Source organism: Pongo abelii, chromosome 17 (assembly GCF_028885655.2).
Source record: "Pongo abelii isolate AG06213 chromosome 17, NHGRI_mPonAbe1-v2.0_pri, whole genome shotgun sequence".
In the NCBI taxonomy this organism is placed as follows: Eukaryota; Metazoa; Chordata; class Mammalia; order Primates; family Hominidae; genus Pongo; species Pongo abelii.
In genome coordinates this window covers 49,117,773-49,137,955 of record NC_072002.2, presented here as the reverse complement: position 1 = coordinate 49,137,955, position 20,183 = coordinate 49,117,773, and the positions used below count along the sequence as shown (strand labels likewise).

At 38.6% G+C, this 20,183-nt stretch overlaps 1 protein-coding gene across 26 annotated transcripts in view; it reads right to left on the bottom strand.

The window, feature by feature from the left end:
- DTNA (dystrobrevin alpha) overlaps positions 1–20,183 on the bottom strand; it is a 396,061-nt gene that overhangs the window by 75,183 nt on the left and 300,695 nt on the right. For 24 of the 26 annotated variants that reach the window (XM_054537800.2, XM_054537804.2, XM_054537807.2 and 21 more), the window contains 3 exons: positions 10,405–10,490; positions 4,609–4,763; positions 720–825 (listed from right to left, as the gene is read on the bottom strand). In XM_054537800.2, the coding sequence (XP_054393775.1) occupies positions 720–825; positions 4,609–4,763; positions 10,405–10,490 (347 nt within the window). The remainder of the gene's footprint in view (positions 1–719; positions 826–4,608; positions 4,764–10,404; positions 10,491–20,183) is intronic. The other 2 variants (XM_063716878.1, XM_054537814.2) reach the window with 1 other exon arrangement.

Here is a 20,183-nt window from a genome sequence, read left to right as displayed (position 1 = left end):
GAGATATAAACTAAACTATTTCCTCGTCAAGTCTGGAGAAATTTCAGAGTTATACTGAACAATAAGTAGGAACACCTAAAGATTAGATGGAGGCACTGAACTGCTCCATGTTTAAATTTCTGTAAATTTTGCCCCAAGCAGTATTTCATATTTAAATCTGGATATGCCAACAGTAGTTCATTTTATCTTAGAAATACTTGCTTTAAAAAAAGACATGATACGAAAGTTATTTTACTCTTATCTTTAACGTAAGTACAACTATTGAAAGCTCACAATCTGGAACATATGACTAAAGATTAACAGGGTGCTATCATCTATTTTTTTTTCTCATTTCTCCCACCTATTTCTGGCTGAGTGCCTGGGAAGAAATAATCAGTACCATGTATGCAAATATGAGAAATTCAGATCTAAAACAAATACAAAATAATGTCACACTCCTTGTTGAAGTTCGCCTTCTATTGTGCCAAGTCTTTTAACCACACCTGACTTGTAATTGAGAAGAACACCATGAGATTTATTTTTAGAACTGACAGTCCTAATTTTTCAGTGGTCCTTTAAGGCCTTCCCGAACAGGGAGATGGGTTAGTTCTATCCTAAACAAAACTAACAGCCACTAAACAGGCTTCCCCAAAACAACAACCTGGGCTTACTAACTGTAGAACTAATGGCCTAATTTCAATAATTTAAAAAATCACCTTTGCTCATTAGTAACTACTCACCATTTTCCACATTTGCTAGTCGATGCAGAAGAGGCAACCAGACCAGACACTGCGGGGGAGGATCTGACATAAGCGTGTCCAAGAAACCATTTAACGTGACTTTTTTCTGCATAAAAAAACCCCCCATAAATTTAGGACAGAGAATCATCTCAATTTACCTGCTATGTAAATATCATATCATTTGAGACTGAAACAAAAGAGCACTCAATAAATGTCTAATATCTGAAGAAACAGAACTTGCCAAATGTGTTATTAAACTAGTTCAGAACTGAAAACATTGCTTGCTTTTTATACCTAAGCAGACATAGGACTGAATTCTCTCCACTGAGGCTGAGTCAATAATATCATCAGGAGAAAAACAATTTCAAGAGCATTATTTGTATATATGAAAGACAGAATAAAAATAATGAAGCAAAATAAAGAATTGAAATTCTCCATGGAATTTTACTCAAGAATGCATCATAGCTCACTCTACAATTTTCCTATCAGTCAGTCTTCTAAATTTGTAGAACAACTTCCCTTTCGAGCTAAAAGTACTAAATATTTAGTGGTTAATGTGAATGGTTCTGTTATACAAGAGCAGGAGGGGAATCCTGTTAGGACAGAACCATCTACATTTTTAAAAATTCACTCCTTTTATTACTTTATATATAATTCCTCTCAATTCGGTCTGCTTCTTTCTCACTATCCAGGTCCTTTTGGATGCACAAAAGGAATGCATTGTATCTATAAGTTTCTTTCAAAATGATAAAAGTTAGAAAGCTATATTAATACGTGTGCTGTAATGGTATAAATAACAAAATACATATTTATATGCAAAAATCACTACTTGAAATTTTGAACTAGAATATCAGAGGGGATGGGATAATTTTATTTATTTATTTTTTAAAATATTTATTTATTTGCTTTAAAGATGGGGTCTCACTATGTTGCCCAGGCTGGACTCTAACTCCTGGTCTCAAGCCATCCTCCTACCTCCTCCTACCTCCTTCAGACTCTTGAGTAGCTGTTAAGAGCCAATTCATTAAGTACAAAAATAAACTGGTCCTATTATTTTTGTGTACCTCTTTTCATACTTGAAATGATCTTATTCATTTTGACTATTTGCCATACTGGCTAAAAATCACTCCTGGAAGTTTCCAACAATGTTATTATGATTTCAACATGTATAAGTTGCTTATCATTAGGGATATATACAAATCATATAACAGAACAGTCTATAGGATATTTCAAAAGGAATTTTGAACGTGTCAACATCACATATAATTCTTGAACACATAGGTCCTTTTTTCTCTTTTTTTTTTTTTAGAGACAGGATCTCACTCTGTTGCCCAGGCTGGAGTGCAGTGGCACAATCATAACTCACTGCAACCTTGAACACCTGGGGCTAAAGGGATCCTCTCCTCTCAGCCTCCCAAGTAGCTGGGACTATAAGTGTGTGCCACCACACCTGGCTAATTGTTTAATTTTTTTTTTTCAGAGATGAGATCTTACTATGTTGTCCAGACTGGTCTTGAACTGCTGGACTCAAGCTCTCCTCCTGTATCAGCCTCTCAGTGCTAGGATTACTGTATGAGCCATCACACCCAGCATACGTCCTTCTAAGATTTTTTTTTTAAACCCCAGTCTTATTATTCTAGCTGATTTTGAATGAGACATATATTCTGAGGCATTAGCACATTTACCAATTATTCTATAATACACTACCTAAAATTTAGGAATTCAGTTATAAATGAAATTAATCTTGTTTCCATGATTGGGTGAAGTAATACAACAGGTAGTTACATTTCCTTGAGTCAGATCATCTGCATATTTGTAAATATGAACTGAAAGTGCACAAAACAAAAGCAACAACAACAAGAACACAAGAGTAACATTAACAGATGGAATTAGAAGTCCAGAGTTAAAAATTCAGCCCCCTGCCCTCACTAGCTATGAACTTTATATTGTTAAAAAAGAATCATATTTTCCTTGTTAGGTCACAGGGTTGTTGCAAGCCATAAATCAGATAATTCACTTTGTGAGGCATAAAGCACTATAAAAATAAAAGGAGCCATACATTTAGCATGCCATGAGAAAAGTTGGAAAGCAGTAAAATTGAATGAAAAAATAGATTTGTGTTTTGAAGTGACTGACTTTTTTTTTTTTTTTTTTTTTTTGAGATGGAGTCTTGCTCTGTCTCCCAGGCTGGAGTGCAGTGGCACAATCTCGGCTCACTGCAACCTCTGCCTCACGGGTTTAAGCGATTCTCCTGCTTCTAGCTGGGACTACAGGTGCCTGCCACCATGCCCGGCTAATTTTTGTAATTTTAGTAGAGACGGGGTTTCACCATATTGGACAGGCTGGTCTCAAACTCCTGACCTTGTGATCCGCCCGCCTTGGCCTCCCAAAGTGCTGGGCTTACAGGAGTGAGCCACCTCACCCGGGCTACTGACATTTTTAAAAGTTAATTTCAGTAAAAAGAAAAAACTTCCTGACTCTTAATCCATAAAGTTCAGTGTAGTGAGCATTTGTTGTATGCATTTTATGGGGCAGGGATATACCTTTTTTTATTTTTTGAGACAGGGCCTTGCTCTGTCACCCAGGCTGGAATGCAGTGGCGTCATCTGGGCTCAAGCTATCTTCCTGCCTCAGCCTCCTGAGAAGCTGGGACTACAAGCATGTACCACCATGCCTGGCTAAGTTTTAAAAATTTTTCGTAGAAATGGGGTCTCCCTATGTTGCTCACACTGGTTTTGAACTCCTGAGCTCCTGACTCTCGGCCTCCCAAAGTCCTGGGATTATAGGGGTGAGCCACCACACCCAGTCAAGAGGCCTTTTTAGAGGACAAAAAAGTTAGTTTGGATTCTCAAAAAATGGTAAACTAACCTTTAATGTATGGATTTCTATGCTACCACTGGGCTACGCTGGAGAATGGGCCTGGAGTCTCTCTACATGACCAGAGAGGTACACACATAGATAGCCCCCTAAACTATGCAGCTTCCCAGGGTAGCTTGAGCCATACCCAGTTAAAACACATCACTTGGAACCCCAAATGTATCATGCTGTAGAAGATTTAGGCAGCTGTGTTTGCCATATTTTGGGCCTCTCAGGTCATGAAGTGGCAGATGTTGGGATTCCTTTCTGGTATCCTTTGCTAAACCAATGTTAAAGCTTGTTGCTGGGTCAAGCATGTATTTCACACGAGGCTGAGTGAGACAATTAAGCCCTTTTGAAAGTGCAGTGATAGTACAAATAATGACACTGAGGGTGTAGGTGATATGGTGAGGCTTTGTGTCCCCACCCAATCCCATCTTGAACTGTAATTCCCAGGTGTTGAGGGAGAGACCTGGTGGGAGGTGATTGGATCATGGGGTGGTTTCCCCCATGCTGTTTTCGTGATAGTGAGGGAGTTCTCAGGAGATCCAATGGTTTTATAAATGGCAGATTCCCCTGGGCTTTTCATTCTTTCTCTTTCCTGCCGCCATGTGAAGAAGGTAGGTCTTTGCTTCCCTTCACCTTCCACCAGGATTGTAAGTTTCCTGAGGCGGAACTGTGAGTCTGTTAAACCTCTTTTCGTTATAAATTACCCAGTCTCTGGTATGTCTTTAAAGCAGTGTGAAAAGAGACTAACACAGAAGGGTTGTTGTAGGGATTAAATTAGAGAATGAAAGGAAAAAATTTAGCACAGTGCCTGCCTCATGGTCAGTAAACACTGTCTATTATTGTGATGCAGATGTGCTGGGTTTAGTTATTGGCTCAGAGGTCATATGTCAGAGGCTGAAAAATACACTACAGGTTGCTATCACATAGAATAATTTGTCCGAGTATTTGTGACCTGGAATGACATCTAGAAGGACAGCAACCACTGTTTGAAAGAGATACTTCCTTAAACATATTTTTCTCCTACCTGTTGGGAGAAACAGGATCTGGCTGACTGTTCTGTGTAACCAAATGAAGGACCTTCAAAAACTGCTGTGGGTAGTTTGAGAACTTCCCGAAGGAATTGGTCATATCGTCCATAAACCATCACCCCACTGGAGTCAGAAATCATTGAGAAAATATCTGATGAAAGGAAAAGGAAAGGCATATATTCATCACATGAACATTCTCCACTGTTTTTGTTCAATATATCTGCTACAAACGACAAAAAGGTAGCAAAATAAACATTTTTTATGAAAGAGTAATATAAAAGCTAATTTTTATGCTGAAATATTCCTGGCATAATGTTTTCTCTGGTTTCTTTTTGTAGATGATTCTGGCACATAGCAATCACAAGTAATTTGGGTAAAATTAACATTTTAATGAGAGAGACACCTATTAAATGTCTTTAATAAGACACTATGTTTTTGTTTTGAGGTCATCTATTAACTCTCATGTAGCTCAACAAGAGAAATTTTTGTATATATGAGAGAGACGCTGACTTCATTCGAAACACAATGAGAATTTTACTATAAAGTTGGGGTGTGTGTATATTCATTTATCTAGCTAGAAATTTACCAATTTATATTATCACTAAAACTTTCGGATTTTGGTGTAAGATATTTGAAAAATCAAAGACACAATGAGGATAAAGATGTAATGATAAACACTTGATTAACTTCCTACAGAAGCAGAAAACTTTCTATAAATTACAGTTTTCTGGGTGGAAGGCACTTGATTTACAGGGAAGGGTTTTCTGACTCATATAGTGAAGAGGAAGCCTGGTCTTGTGGATGATCAATGAGGTAAAGTCAGGGTCCTGGGTCTTTCTCTGAAGGGCCTGTGGCTTCACTGAACCACTGTTCTTCAATTTCTGCCACTGTGTGCACTTAATGAATATTAATGACATAATTTCCCAAGGTGCTTTATAATTCCTCTGTGCAAATCACTATTAGAATGAAAGGGTTTGCTATTATATAGTTTGTCACCATGCTAACTAGCTTGTCACCAGGCCAGCACAGCTGCTGGGATAAACTGCTGTGAATGTGCCACTTCTATTCACTTTAGGTTTAATTTTTCAAGGTCAAAATATAATCTGGGAACATTGTTTTTACACCAAAGTCAGATGTTAAGCATATCACAGGCTTTTACTGGATTATGGTTTTGAGAACATGAATTGATTCTCATTTTCATTAAATACTCCATTTATAAAGGGTTTCTGCTGTTTCAAATAGTTTATTAACCATGAGACTACAGAGATTCTATCTGAGTAAAAAAATTAATGTACATATTTATGGGCTACAGAGTGATATTTGATACATGTGTTTGGTGTGTAATGATCACATCAGGATAATGGGCGTTACCTTCATTTCAAACATTTATCATTTCTTTGTATTGGGAACATTCAATATCTTCTCTTCCAGCTTTTTGAAAATATACAATAAAGTTTTGTTAACTATAGTCACCCTACAGTGCTATAGAACACTCGAATGTATTCCTCCTACATAGTTGTAATTTTGTAGCCATTAACTAACCTCTCCCTATCCCCCCAACCCCCTGCAGCCCCCTACCCTTCCCAGCCTCTAATAAGCACAATTCTACTTCCGTGAGTTCAGTTTTTTTTTTTTAGCTCCCACATATGAGTGAGAACATGCAGTATTTATCTTTCCGTGCCTGACTTATTTTACTTAACATAATGTCCTCCAGGCTCATCCCTGTTGCCTCAAATGACAGGATTTCATTCTTTTTTTATGGCTGAATTCTACTGAGGAGTTTAGGTTGTGTCCAGAAGATGTTGAGGGAGATACTGAAGAATTTAAAGTAGGTCAGTGCGTTAGAAAGCCTATGGGTAGGCGTAGAGGCAAAACAACCAGTTCAGTAATAGAAACTCAATAAATATGCAGTATTTTCCATAATACTAGTCTTTTAAAAAGACTTAAAAAGTCCTCCTCAAAGCTTTAGAACAGCATATGACATACCAGGCTTACAGCATTGGATTTAGAATCCCTTAAGATCCTTAGAACTATCCAGGAGCCCTAAGACAGAAGTATAAACAAATGTTCCAACCCATTAAAACAGCTTATAATTGGGCCAAGAACAATCTGACAAAATAGTAGTATTATTAGGTAAGTTTATGTTTAGGTTGCCATGGCACATGACTGCAGGGGGCGCCCTTCATCTCCTAGGCTGTGTCAATGATGCTCCCTGGAATTACACAGGGAACACCCTACCACTGAATGGTGGCCCTAATTACTGGAAATTATGTTGCAACATAGTGTTGTTTTCTCTTCTAATGCATTTTAAAGCATTAAGAAAATCAACTTCAAATTTTCTGTTGCTTTCTCTTTGTTTTTTAAAATTTCCGACTTATTTTCAGCCAATTATTCTTGCTCTGTGTTCCCCAACAATAAGGGAGTAGCTGGAACAAGCTAAATGTCTCTCAACACTATGCACAAAAATAGGAAAATTGCCAAACAAGCACAGCTGGCATTTTGGCTTAACGTGAATTAGAAAAACTTTAAAGCAGGGAAAACAAAACCCTCAAGCCTGAAACATCCCATATTCCTTCATTTTACTTTTTCTTATTACAGAAGCAATGTAGAAAATCACGACCTTACCTGTTTTTTTGTTTTGTTTTGTTTTGATTTGTTTTTTTTGAGATGGAGTCTCGCTCTGTTGCCCAGTGTAGTGGCGTGATCTCAACTCATGCAACCTCTGCCTCCTGGGTTCAAGTGATTCTCCTGTCTCAGCCTTCTGGGTAGCTGGGACTAAAGGCATGTGCCACCATGCCTGGCTGCCTTATCTGTTTTATCATTAAAATGCAAGCCAGCAAAAGAATACAATAGGAACACCCACAATCCCACTCACCAAGGGGCAGCCACTGGTCTCTGTGGGCAGATTTTGTGGGTAAATTTGCCCACATTGGCTCATTCAATTAATAATTATCACTGAAACTAGAAATATTCATGACTCAGGATATTCATTTTTGACCAGCTAACATTCTGGAGAGATGTTTGTGACCAAATTACCTTTAACTAAATTGTTTTTGGTCAAATTGATTTTAACCAAGTTACCTGGAAACCGCTAAAATCATCTTCCTAGGATTAACTATACAAAGAATGACTCCTCACAGTCAGAGAACCAGGGACACATAAGGGTGTGATTCAGGTGCACTGCTCTCAAAGTGGGGAATGCGATTTATCGGGGTCACACTATCTTTATTTCTACAGAATCTGTGATATCGTGAAGCTTGTTTCTGCAGACTAGAAAACTTAGTCTACCTCCTAGGGGACACATGCATTCGTTGCTTCTTTCACTGCCCTAAAGAGGATAGACTTTGGCCACTAGAGAGTGCTTTTTGGAGGGTGATGGGATGGGGTGAGGAGAAAGCACTGTAGCAGTTATACTGTTTCTTTTGAACTCCTGGACCCAAGAGAGAACTGGAAGGGTTTTCACAATTGTAAAGATCTAATCAATAACTTAGTTATATTTTGAGCTTTGTAACTGTGCGGATATTGCTAGTCCCTTACCTACCAGCTAGTCCCTTCATTTTTATTTGTCCCACATTTGTTCATGGGTTGCTCATGGGTTGAGGGAAAGGGATGGCCCTTCTGAGAACAGGAGGTGAAAGTGGATTACACAATGGCCATTGCTGTCATACTTTTTCTCTAACCAGTAATTAGTTTAGTAATTGGTCTAAGACACCACCCTAGGCGATGAGCTGTAAGGGCTTGGGGACCTCTGTAGTGAGATGTGACTCCTGTGACTGTCACCTCCACCAAGCCCCCCTCCCTCACCCTCCACCCTTACTCTAGGAGGAGGATGAAATCTTACACTGAGCAAAGCTGAGTGGAAAGATAGCAAACACCAGGACTTCGAGGGCTCAGAATTAGCCTGGTATGTTAAAGGTTGACGATGTTCTGAGATGCAGAAAACTGGTTTTCTTAGATTTCCTTAAACCTATTTTAATATGGGACCCTTCTATCCAGGTACCTATTAATATAATATTAAATAGGTATGTTTAGATGTCTCTCAAGTGGATTTTTTTGTTTAGCTTTTGTTTTGTTTTTTACATTTATCTAATGTCCTCTTCGTAAATGGCCAGTTGGGGTTGGCAGACAAGGTTCTCAGAACTTCCTTCCTTGGCCTTGGTTCGTTTTGCTAAACTTTCTCTTTCTGGCTTAACCTTGAAGGAAATGCCCGAGGATTACTCTGAAGCTTTTTTTTTTTGGAAAAAAAAAGCCCTTGGTGTCAGCACCTTCTAATTTAGCTATTATCTCTTAACTAAGCACTGAGGTAGATAGTTTTTAATTTTCTATATCTTTCAGGCTAACAAAAGAGAAGCTACATGGCTCCTCCTAAGGTCTGGCTAGGCTTCTCTGAATCCTGGCTGCCTTTGGCTCTCCATGGAGGGAAGTCCCAGAAGTGAGGGAAGCTGTATGGCTACCTGAAGCTTTGTTGTCCCTTTCACTTACTTACTGGTCCATTGGAATGACTCATCCCTGGAGCATCTCTGGGGAAATTTCAAAGGAACAAAAGGTGTTTTCTGTGTCTTTATTCTTTCCTTTTGGGTGGATCAAGAAGCAAGAGATCTCACTCAGAAGAGGACAGGCAGCAGGTGAGCCTTGTGCTGTGAGCCACACAGATGGCTGCATGCAGCCAGGTGTGACTCTATGGGTATCTCACAAAATCCCAAAATTTAGGATACAGAAGGAGGCTGAGGACTAAAGAAGTGAAGTAACTGCCAAAGGATAACTCAGCAAATTAGTCACATAGCTGGGCTTGCAACCTGGAACTCCCAATTCCCAGGACAGTGCCCTTTCTAACACAGCATTATAGCCCCAATTCATACTATTTAGGGGAAAGGATAGGGTTAAATGGAAGTTTTAAATTTAAACAGCAGCATCAACATCATTTTCAACTAGTTAGAAATAAATATTCTTGTCACCCACCCTCATCCTAGGCCTACTGAGTCAGAAATTCTTGGGGTGGGACCCAGAAATCTATGTTTTACCAAAGCCCTCCAGGTGATTCTGATGCATGCTAAAATTTGTGAACCACCTGTGTAGAAAAAAAAAGTCAGGGTTCAAATCCTGGTGTCATCTTAGCCATATGGTTAACTGAGTCTCAGTTTCTTTACCTAAAGAAAACAAACAAACAAACAAACAAACAATCCCCAGGGTGTTGTTGGTTAAGGAACTCTACCATATTTAGAGACAAAATGTTCATTAAGGCCCACAATTACTCAATGTACTTTAGCTACCATGCTTTTATTGGCATCTAGTTAACTCTGTCAATGCTGTCTCTATGTAATTCCTATTCTTTTTTCCTGACATTGTTGGCTTTGAAACCTTTGGAGTTCCCAGTGATTTGAACAGTGCTGGCTGAGAAGAATGAGGAAATGTGCCAGGAGTCTTGCTTTTAGAAGATTTAAAGGAGAAGGTTTCCCACTAAGCCTTCATGTCCCTGTCATCCTGTGCCACCTGTAACGCAGTATAGCACAACTAACTGCAAAGAGTGCTTATTTTGCTTTAATTTCAGAAAGAGGCCAGTTGGTGATACTCAACAGGTTATAAGTAGAGGAAAACATTCACTTCATTAGCATTTATCTAATACGAAAATGTCGCTGTGACGAAATCCAAACATCAGTGAAAAATGTATTTCAAACAACTCTCATAGAATGAGGAAAGATACAAATGGGGAGGGGACATGGGGGAATGAGGGAGAGAAAAGGGTGGTACCTAGCAGGGAAAAGCAAACAGAGACACAAAGAACAATAACTTACATCTTAACTTGTCCATGATCTTCCCTCCACACAAGGTGGCTAAAGCCATTTTGGCAGCAAATACTGAAATTTTACCATGGCCTTCCCTGTTCAATGGTAATAGAAAAAAAACAAACACAAAAACAAAAGAAAACCACGATGTCATTTGGAGCACTTCCAGCAACAAGGTTTGACATTTTCTATTCTGTAGAAATCATAGAATACATAGCTGCGTGCCTTATGTGAGCACATCCGTTTTATAAAAGGTTGTGAAAACAATTCAATGCACATATCTGAAAAACTGTCTATTCAAGGTTTCCTTAAGAGACATCAGAATCTCTTAGCTTATTCTTTGTATATGTCACTTGCTCAAAATATGGGCTGATAGCCAGAGGAATATCTACTAGTTAACTATGGATTTAAATAACAGAACATGCTTTTCACTTGGAGTTTCATAAAATGATTTTTACGCACAATAATTCCACAATCTCTATAATTTACTTAAACAGAGCTTCAGAGAATCATTTTTTTTTTTTGTCAGAGAATTTCTGAATTTGAGGTTAGGGTAACTATGGGGACTTTTTCATCACACATTTTCTTCAACCATCATTTCCTACCCACAAGCCAACTGTGCTTATGTGATATATTTACTTTGCAAAGAGAGCTGCTATTTTAAAGGGGCAAAAGTAAAAGCTCTGGCCGAGCACGGTGGCTTACGTCTGTAATCCTAGCACTTTGGGAGGCTGAGGTGGGCAGATTACTGGAGGTCAGGAGTTTGAGACTAGCCTGGCCAACATGGTGATATCCTGTCTCTACCGAAAATACAAAAATTAGCCAGGTGTGGTGGTGCACGTCTGTAATCCCAGCTACTTAGGCGGCTGAGACATAAGAATCGCTTGAACCCAGGAGGTGGAGGTTGCAGTGAGCCAACATTGTGCCACTGCACTCCAGCCTGGGCAACAGAGGGAGACTCTGTCTTAAAAAAAAGTAAAAGCTCTGTTTGAACACTTTCTTTCTACCCAAATGACACAAGTGCTGCCAAATCTTCATTGATTCAGGAAGTATAACAAATCTGTCCTTCATCAATGTGATATAAAGGGGATATGATAAAAAGTATAATGTTTCAGCTAAATGATTTTCCAGCTGGAATCAACTGTTTATTCTTATACTTTGGAATCGGGAACTGTATCATATTAGTAATTCATTTATTTGATAGTTGCTAATCTTAAGAATGATCAAAAGAGTTATTTAAAATAATAATGTGTCTGAAAGGTAAGTAAAGCTTGTATTGGCAAAGCTTTAGTACATGGAATAAATAATTTATATGAATAAGATTCATATACCTTATATATAAGAAGAATAAAATATAAATAATTGTGGTTTTGTTCCTTACTAGGTTTCAGAGAGGGATCATTTGTTATTTATCACTGTCACTGTCATTCTTAGTGTAATACCTCAAATACAACCAGCCAGAATGTAAAATTGACTGAACCCTATGCTAGTGACTCTTTCATATTTATTTCTAAGCCTCAGCACTAGATTTATGTAATCATTTATCAGAAACCTTCACTTAGATACCTCATGCCAAACTAAGTATGTTCAAAAGAGAACTCATTATCTTTACAGAGCTCTTCCATAATACTCAGACTAACCTTAGTACTAACCTGCTGTTCCTCCTGCAGTCCTTCTGCCGGTTATTGGAAACACCATGTACCTAGTTACCTGAAAATGAATCCTGAGTCGGGGTCGCCTTTGACTTCTTGCTCTTCCTTAATTGCTACCACCCTGAACGAATGTTTGAAGGACTCAGCTAGACTTGTTACCTGTATGTTGAATCCATTCCCTTCTTTTCATTCCCACCGTCACTGCTTCCATCAGCTCTTGCTTTAACATGGTCATAACCTCTGAAATGATCTCTCTGCTCGCACGCTCATATCACAAATTTGACCATATTATTTCATTGCTTAAAACCCTCTGGCCGCCTTATGCCCTCAGGATGAAGTTCTAACGTTTGCTCATGGCACACCCAGCAGTCTCATCTAGTCTCCTCTGCTACCATTTCTGTTGTTGTACCGCACACCATGGTCAAACTGTTCAACGCCTCCTGGCCCCTCCCCTCCTAACGTGGTCTGCCCACAACCCTCCCATCCATTTGTCAAGATGCCACTCAATATCATTATTCACCCTGCTCTGAAAACAGCTTTTCTCCTAGATGTCTAGGAAATCACTCTGCCCTTCACTTTTTACCTATTATGTGGCATCTGTCACAATGAATGACCTTGATGTGATTTTTACATGTCCGCAATGTGACTGTATTCTACATTGTGAGACCATTCAGTGCAGAGATGATGTTTTCTGAATTACTTGAATTCCTAGCGCCTAGCACTTGGTCTCACATAGAGTTAGTGATTAATACATTTCTTATATTAAGGAATTATTAGTAATCATTATAAAAGTTACACCAAGAATTTTGAGTGTCCATCCACTCAGTGAGTTATTTATTAATTTTAGAGCAGGTAGCTGTGATAGAAATGCAATAATTTTGTAAAAACCAGCCTATTCAAAATTATTCCTGTCCTCCCATTACATGGATAACTGGAAGTATCAAACATTTGACTTCAGGAGGTAATTAACTCTTTTCCTAAACTGTAACATGGTTCAAATAATGAGAACAGTAAAGTCTACAAGGTATGGGAGATTAGCAATCACATAGCAATAATGTGATCCTCAAAATGCAAAGAAATCGAGGAACATTATATGTGAGCCTTCGAGAGCAACACAGTTCCTTTCAATGAATCCAAGAGAATAATTTATTTAAAAGGAGAGGATTGACCACCGATGATTTTGGAACAGAGAGTTCTCCAAAGGATGAAACAATGATAGTTCATAGGTGTACTCTTAGACCTTAGCTTTTAACGAAGAAGATCATGGGGAGATTGCCAGTCCTGTATTGTTCCTGGAAATGGAAGATTGATGATATTAGATCCAACAGTGGTTATATCAGAGCTGTTCTGCCAAATTGACACAATAAATCTAGATAAATCACCAAGTGGAGGGCAGCCGAATGAGGGTTTTACAGGAACTCAAGGGTGAAATTAGGCCACTGGAATCTATTGTTATGCAAGCTACTGTGCCAGATTGCAAATGTGACTCTGTCATGAAGAAGGATTCTGGGGGTATGCAGGGATTTAGGTCGTGGCAAGCACACCAAGATTGGGTGAGTTCATACTTTGTTTATCCCGGGCACTGGATAAATATGCGGTTTGAGGAGTGAGCAGAGATGACTGACTCTACAACAGAGAATGGGAGCACTAAAGACAAATACAAATGGATCTTTTTTAAAAGAACATTTTTTGTAAATATAACAGGGTGAAGAGGAGGGTGTCCAATTTTAAAGAGGGCGCCTTTAAAAAATACCAGCTTTTTTTGAAGAGTAAATATATCACATAAGCACAGTTGTATTGTGAGTAGGAAATAATCGTTGAAAAAAATTTGTGATGAAAAAGTACCTGTAGTTACCCTAATTTCAAATTCAGGAATTCTCTAACAAAAAAATTACGTTTCTGAAGATTTGTTTAAATAAATTATAGAGACTGTGAGATTATTCTGCACAAAATTAGTTTATGAAACCCAAAGTGAAAAGCGTCTTCTGTTGGCGAGTTAGCCAACCACAGTTAGGTAGCATATATTCCTCTGGTTATCAGCCCATATTTTGAGCAAAACATGGGACCAGGGTCCCTATTTCATTGTGAGAAAAGGCACTGGCATTAACACAGGAAGCAAGGAGTAGAGAAAAGCTGATACATCCCAAATGGAAAAATTTAAGAGCTATGCTCATCAGGAATTGTCATTAGTTGGGACCAGTTTGATTTACAAATAGCCAATAAAATCTGTTAAGTGTCTAGGAAGCAGAAAGACAAGTGCATGAGGATGGATAACGGGAAGCTCCTCAGAGTCCTGTGCAAACGAGCAGGAAAGCAGCATATTGCTCCAAAATGACTATATCTCTGGCAATGCCTTTGCAGTAAGGTAGTAAAACTGCACCCATGGAATGCTGGCTGTCAGCCGCAACCCAGGAAGCCAACCACCAGTGTGTGCTGAGGTTGCAAAACATAGATTTTCCCTAAAACTTCAGGCCAAACAACCTGGGAGTGGGGCAGCATCAGGAAGTGCACAGAAAAAGTCTATACACTTCTCTTGCTTTTACGAAAAGCCATGGCAGTATGCCTTCAACTTCATGTGCAATTCTGACTGCCATCTCAAGACATAAAAGAGCCAGATGTGTTTGACAGACTGGATGCATCACAGGGCACAAGTCTGGATGAATCACAGACTTTTAGGGGCGGGATCAGCCTTAGGAGTCTGTGATGTGGTCAATCACATGGCCAGGTAAGTCTTTCTTTGTGAATTAAGGCTGCTAGTACAGTTAATTCTTTGGTAATATAAAAGGCACAGTAAAAGCTTAAAGAATTAATATTAGCATATCAGTTTATTATTAAAATAGTAATTGGTCGGGCGTGATGGCTCACGCCTGTAATTCCAGCACTTTGGGAGACTGAGGTGGGCAGAACAAGAGGTCAGGCGACCAAGACCATCCTGGCCAACAAGGTGAAACCCCGTCTCTACTAAAACACAAAAAATTAGCCGGGCATGGTGGTGTGCACCTGTAGTCCCAGCTACTTTGGAGGCTGAGGCAGGGGAATTGCTTGAACCCGGGAGGCGGAGATTGCAGTGAGCCAAGATGGCGCCACTGCACTCCAGCCTGGTGACAGAGTGAGACTCCATCTCAAAAAAAAAAAAAAAAAAAAAAAGGTTATTTTATTTTTAAAATAAAATAATAGTATTTTGTTTGTAATGTTTTCCATTTCAATGCAGAGAGAAAACACAGCGCATAATACATACTTTATTCATTTTCTCCATTATTGTCTTTTGGCATAGTGGAATATGTTCTGTTTCTAAGCCAATTACCCTGGAACTTTTGCCTATACAAACTTTACTTTCTTGTTCTAGATTGACATTCAAAAATTCTCAATAAAATTGTGTATTGGTGTATAATTAACATGTAACAAGCTATTTAAGAGAACCAGGCTAATATACGCAAATTATCAAAAGCACAAACTGAAATGGCTTCATAAATCAATGTTTCTTTAAATCTTTTATCTTCCTTTACATTTTGTTTTCTCACTCTGAGACTTTTCAAGTTATTCTAGGGGACAACTGATTGAAAATGGAAAGAGGAAGCCACTTGCTCTTTGGGTAAAATATATATAGGGATTTGTAGAGTGTTTTATGTTAAAAATTTGAATTACTTCAAAATTTGACTTGTCATAATAAGAAGCGAGAAACTGCTTTAGTCTGCCCTGGGTTTCCCATAATCTTATAAAGAGACATACTGATTTCTTTCAACTAAGAATATATTATTTATATGGAAAAGTTGCAGGGAAGAGAATATTTGTTTTTGACAAGAAGATAAAACAACAAATAGATATTGATCGATAGGGCTGGATGCTATGTACAGAAGGTAAATTTTCTCCAAATTGCCAACAGAGTTTCCTGTTTGAAGTTACAAAATCCCATGAGAAATTTGAAGTTCTTTTAAGTAAGATTCAATTCTGACTGATTCTTTCTTGAACAGACAGAAGGAATTATTTCTCTATTTAAGAGTACTAAAATCAGAAGCTCTTCTTTTACCAACATATTTTACAAAAACATTTGGTAAGCATTTTTGATAAGCAGAGGCACAGCACTGAAACTGCTCTTTCTCACACATTTTGGTGGCTTAATTAGCGGAGAGAATTGCTTCCTCCCTCTGCTTCCACAACATGCCTCTACTATAACACATTTTTAATCTGAAAATTATTATGCTCATATGGATCACTCATTTAGTCACTCAATAAATATTGATTAGCATTGTCCTAGAGGTTGGGGATATACAGATGAAAAAGGTGTGGTCTCTACTCTTCATTTGCTCACAACATATTGGAGATAAAGGGTCAGAAACAGTTAAATTTTAATACAACCCATTTTTCAAAGGGTATCTCATTTCATTTCATCTTGTCTTATCATTTATTCCTAGCCTATCATAACACCTACCACATAGCAAGCTCTTTACATATGTCAGTTCAATTAATGAATGCACAAGTGAGAAGCAACTTTCTGATTTACCACTTAAGATTTATATTGAGAAATATAACGTGTTTGAATACGATGATAATGATTGGCTTTATGGCCGTTTCTTTTAGATTGTGCAGTTATGTGATGCCTTGAATTTATAAGTGATCACAGGCATAATTAACTCTGGTTTGGGGGGTAGTGAAGTTAACCTGTGAACAGACAGAATCCCTTTATTTGGATCTGGCATCTCTCTGGGCCCTCCACAATGTTAGCAAAACATCTGGGAAAAGAACTCCTTATAGCGCCGGGGCAGGTGAGTTTGCTAGGGGTTTCTCCAGAACAGAAGGGGCCAATACTGTTGGAATGCCCCCATACCCCTTGAAATTCCTCATCCCTCTTGAAATTCTACCTCCTACTCATTCAAAGTATGTCAGATAAACAATGAGTGACATTAGGATATTTAATGTATCTACAGCTGTGAAAATTCTTTGGAAAGTGATTCCATTTCAGCAGGATGTAGAAATTTTGAACAAAGTATTTTTCACTACAACAAGATTTTAGTTAGTAGAGGAGAATGTTCTATGGACATCTTGAAATTTAAGATGTGCAAAGAAAAAAGTCACCACGCCAAGTAAACACTGTTTTAAATATCTAGTCTTGGCTGTATAGATAATAAAAGAGAAGAACATTTGGTTTTTTATAACTCTTCTCTTTTTTTCTTCTTTGCTTTCACAAATCTACATAGTCTCAAACATGAACAATACTTTTTTTGGTGCAGAGAAATGGTTGTGTACTTTGTAGTACATTTTGCATTAAATATCGAGTCATTTTTAAAATTCAAAAGGCGGAAGGATTTTGGCAGAGTACCAGGCATTTCATATCCATGCATTTGAAATAGTTCTGTGGTCTTTTTTGTAGCATTGGAAGGCTCAGCAGTGGGCCTGGGTGTTCAAATGGCCCTGTAAGGTGCAATATGGCAAACAGGGATGAAAATACCAGGATTTTGTATTCTCTATGTAAGACTATTATGTGATGGATTTGTAGTTCTGGGTAGCTGTCATAAAACTGATCCTAATGCTACACTGTAAAACATGTTAAGTCCAAATATTTCTTCCACATACACTCTTTCAAATGTGTATAAATATCAGAAACTGGAAAGATTAGGAATGTAAGCATCAGAATAATATCCTGTAATAAGCAAAACAAGCCTGGGAGAAAAAATGTTAATTAATTTTCATTTTAAAAAGTGAAACAGAAAGCATGAATAGAGCTGAGCTTAAAACAGTTCCTGAAACAAAATGAGTTTTCTCTCATTCACCTCATTTAGTATGATGCTGTATGACCTGCAAATTATTTAACCTCTTTCTATCTCCTCTACTGGAAAATCATGATAATATAGTGCCAAGTCAGTAAGACTGTTGACATATAGTAAATACTGAGTACATCTTATTTATTAATACAATTATTATGATTATCATGGAAGACTATAGCTTGACCTCTGAGAATAGGAAAATCACTGTTCCTTTTAATATTTATTACTTTCATACTATGATTTTTGAGTGACTGAGTATATATAATGTTATTTGCTAAAAACAAGGCTACAGTCACATAATCTACTTTATGGAGAACTGTCTTATGAAAGAAGATACTACTGAATTGAAATGAGATTGAGTCAAGACAACTTGTTTTTAGTGTTTCCTGGGGAAGCAGGGAGAAGGTGAGAGGAGTACATAGAAGTCTTTTGTAAAAATAGGATCACCAACATTGGTAACCATGAACACTTGTTTTTTTCCTCCGTGGAGCAGAAGTAAAAATAGAGGGTCCGAATCTAGGTGACTGGGATCCACTAGTCTTTGTAATATATTGGAGATCAAGGAAGACTTAATCTCAGAAAAAGAATTAAAAGAAAATTGGCCAGACATGGTGGCTCATGCCTGTAAATCCCAGCACTTTGAGAGGCCGAGGCAGGTGGATTGCTTGAGCCCAGGAGTTCAAGACCAGCCTGGGCAATATGGTGAATCCCTATCTCTACTAAAAACACAATTACTAGCCAGGTGCGGTGGTGCATGCCTGTAGTCCTAGCTACTCGGGAGGCTGAGGCACAAGAATTGCTCGAAGCCAGGAGGCGAAGGCTGCAGTGAGCTGAGATTATGCCACTGCACTCCAGCCTGGGCGGCAGAGTGAGACTCGGTCTTAAAAAAAATAGTTAAAAGAAATTAGTATGACAAGAGCTCAGAAAGATCAACCTTGGATTTTCATTCATTGATTCATTCTTGTGTTGGCTATGGTCTCAGGTGCTGTTCATAAGAAGAAGAATAAAATATGGTCCTTTCCTAAAGAAGTCTTTGGGAGGCAGTCATATAAACAGTCAGACATGCACTATAAGACAATAGCAGAATCAGGTGCAAGGAGAGGTGGACCTGTGGAAAGGTGATCAACTTGACCATAACAGGCGAAAGGCTCCACAGAGCCTCAGAGTTTGTGACTGCACCTCTCAAAAAGGCTGCACATTATAGGCTTTTAAGAATTATTTTCATCTTTTAACCTTCTGCAATATTTTTCTTTTGAGTTACTCTCTATTTCCTACAAAATAATAAGAACAACATTAACGGTCCTTTGAAGACTTCAAAGAGATTTCCCCCTCCTCAATAGAATATGGACAAGAGGTGACAGAAGAAGCTGCTGCCAGTTTGCTGGGGGGATTCTGGAGGAGACAGAGGAGTGGAAGGCTCCTGGCAGCAAAGAAGGGGAGATGGGAGGCCAGTTCCTGGGGTGATCGGAGGAAAGGGACAAGAGGAAGAGACTGGCTCAAGTTCTGGCTGCTCCCTCACATATCTTCTTCCCTCTCAGCCCTTGGTCTTATTTCTGACATCTCTTTTCCTATCCTTCTCAGGCACAATCATCCATTCCCCTAGACACCTTAAAAAAGATAACATCTGGCCGTGGAGAGATTTGCTTAGAAGTTGGTTGGTAACTGCTCCCTGGGTGACCCCCTCCCAGGAATACAGCCATTTTTAAAAGGAATGTCACAAAAAACAAAAATCTTCTGGACTCAAGGAACTGTGTCTTCAGGGACAGAACGGCAAGCATGAGCATAAACCACTGGGGTCCACTGCCCACCCCCAACATTGTACAAATCATCTACAGATGTAGTTATCATATCTTCTGAGAGGCTGACTTGCCAACGAGCAGAGAGAAACCTTGCAACCAGGAAACTGATTACAGTCTGCAGTAAGCATCCTGGTATGAAAATTGAGATCCAGATTTTTTTTTGGTGGGAGAGGGAATGCTATTCTTGGGGAGCTATGGCTGTGGGAAGGTAAGTCTGGTTCTCAGAACTACATCCCAGTAAAGGAGGCATCAATCCTCATCTCAGGTTACCACTTTCTTCACGAAGTTCAACTACCTGAGGGTCTAGTGAATCTTAAGGCACCATCCCCTCCCCCACAAAATGGCCAAGTTTCTTTGAATCCAAGTTCTTATTCTTCATGAGTTTAAATCACTATACTGCCTTTCTTTTTTATTTATTTATTTTTAGCATCACTTCTTCAGAGTCTAGGTTCTTAAGGCATCTCTAACTTTTATTTTGGATTTTTTCCCTGTTTATTTATATGTCCATTTAAAATACAGCAAATGGGAGAAAATCCCCTAAATGTTTCAGTGATTCTGTAATAGCAACAGCACAT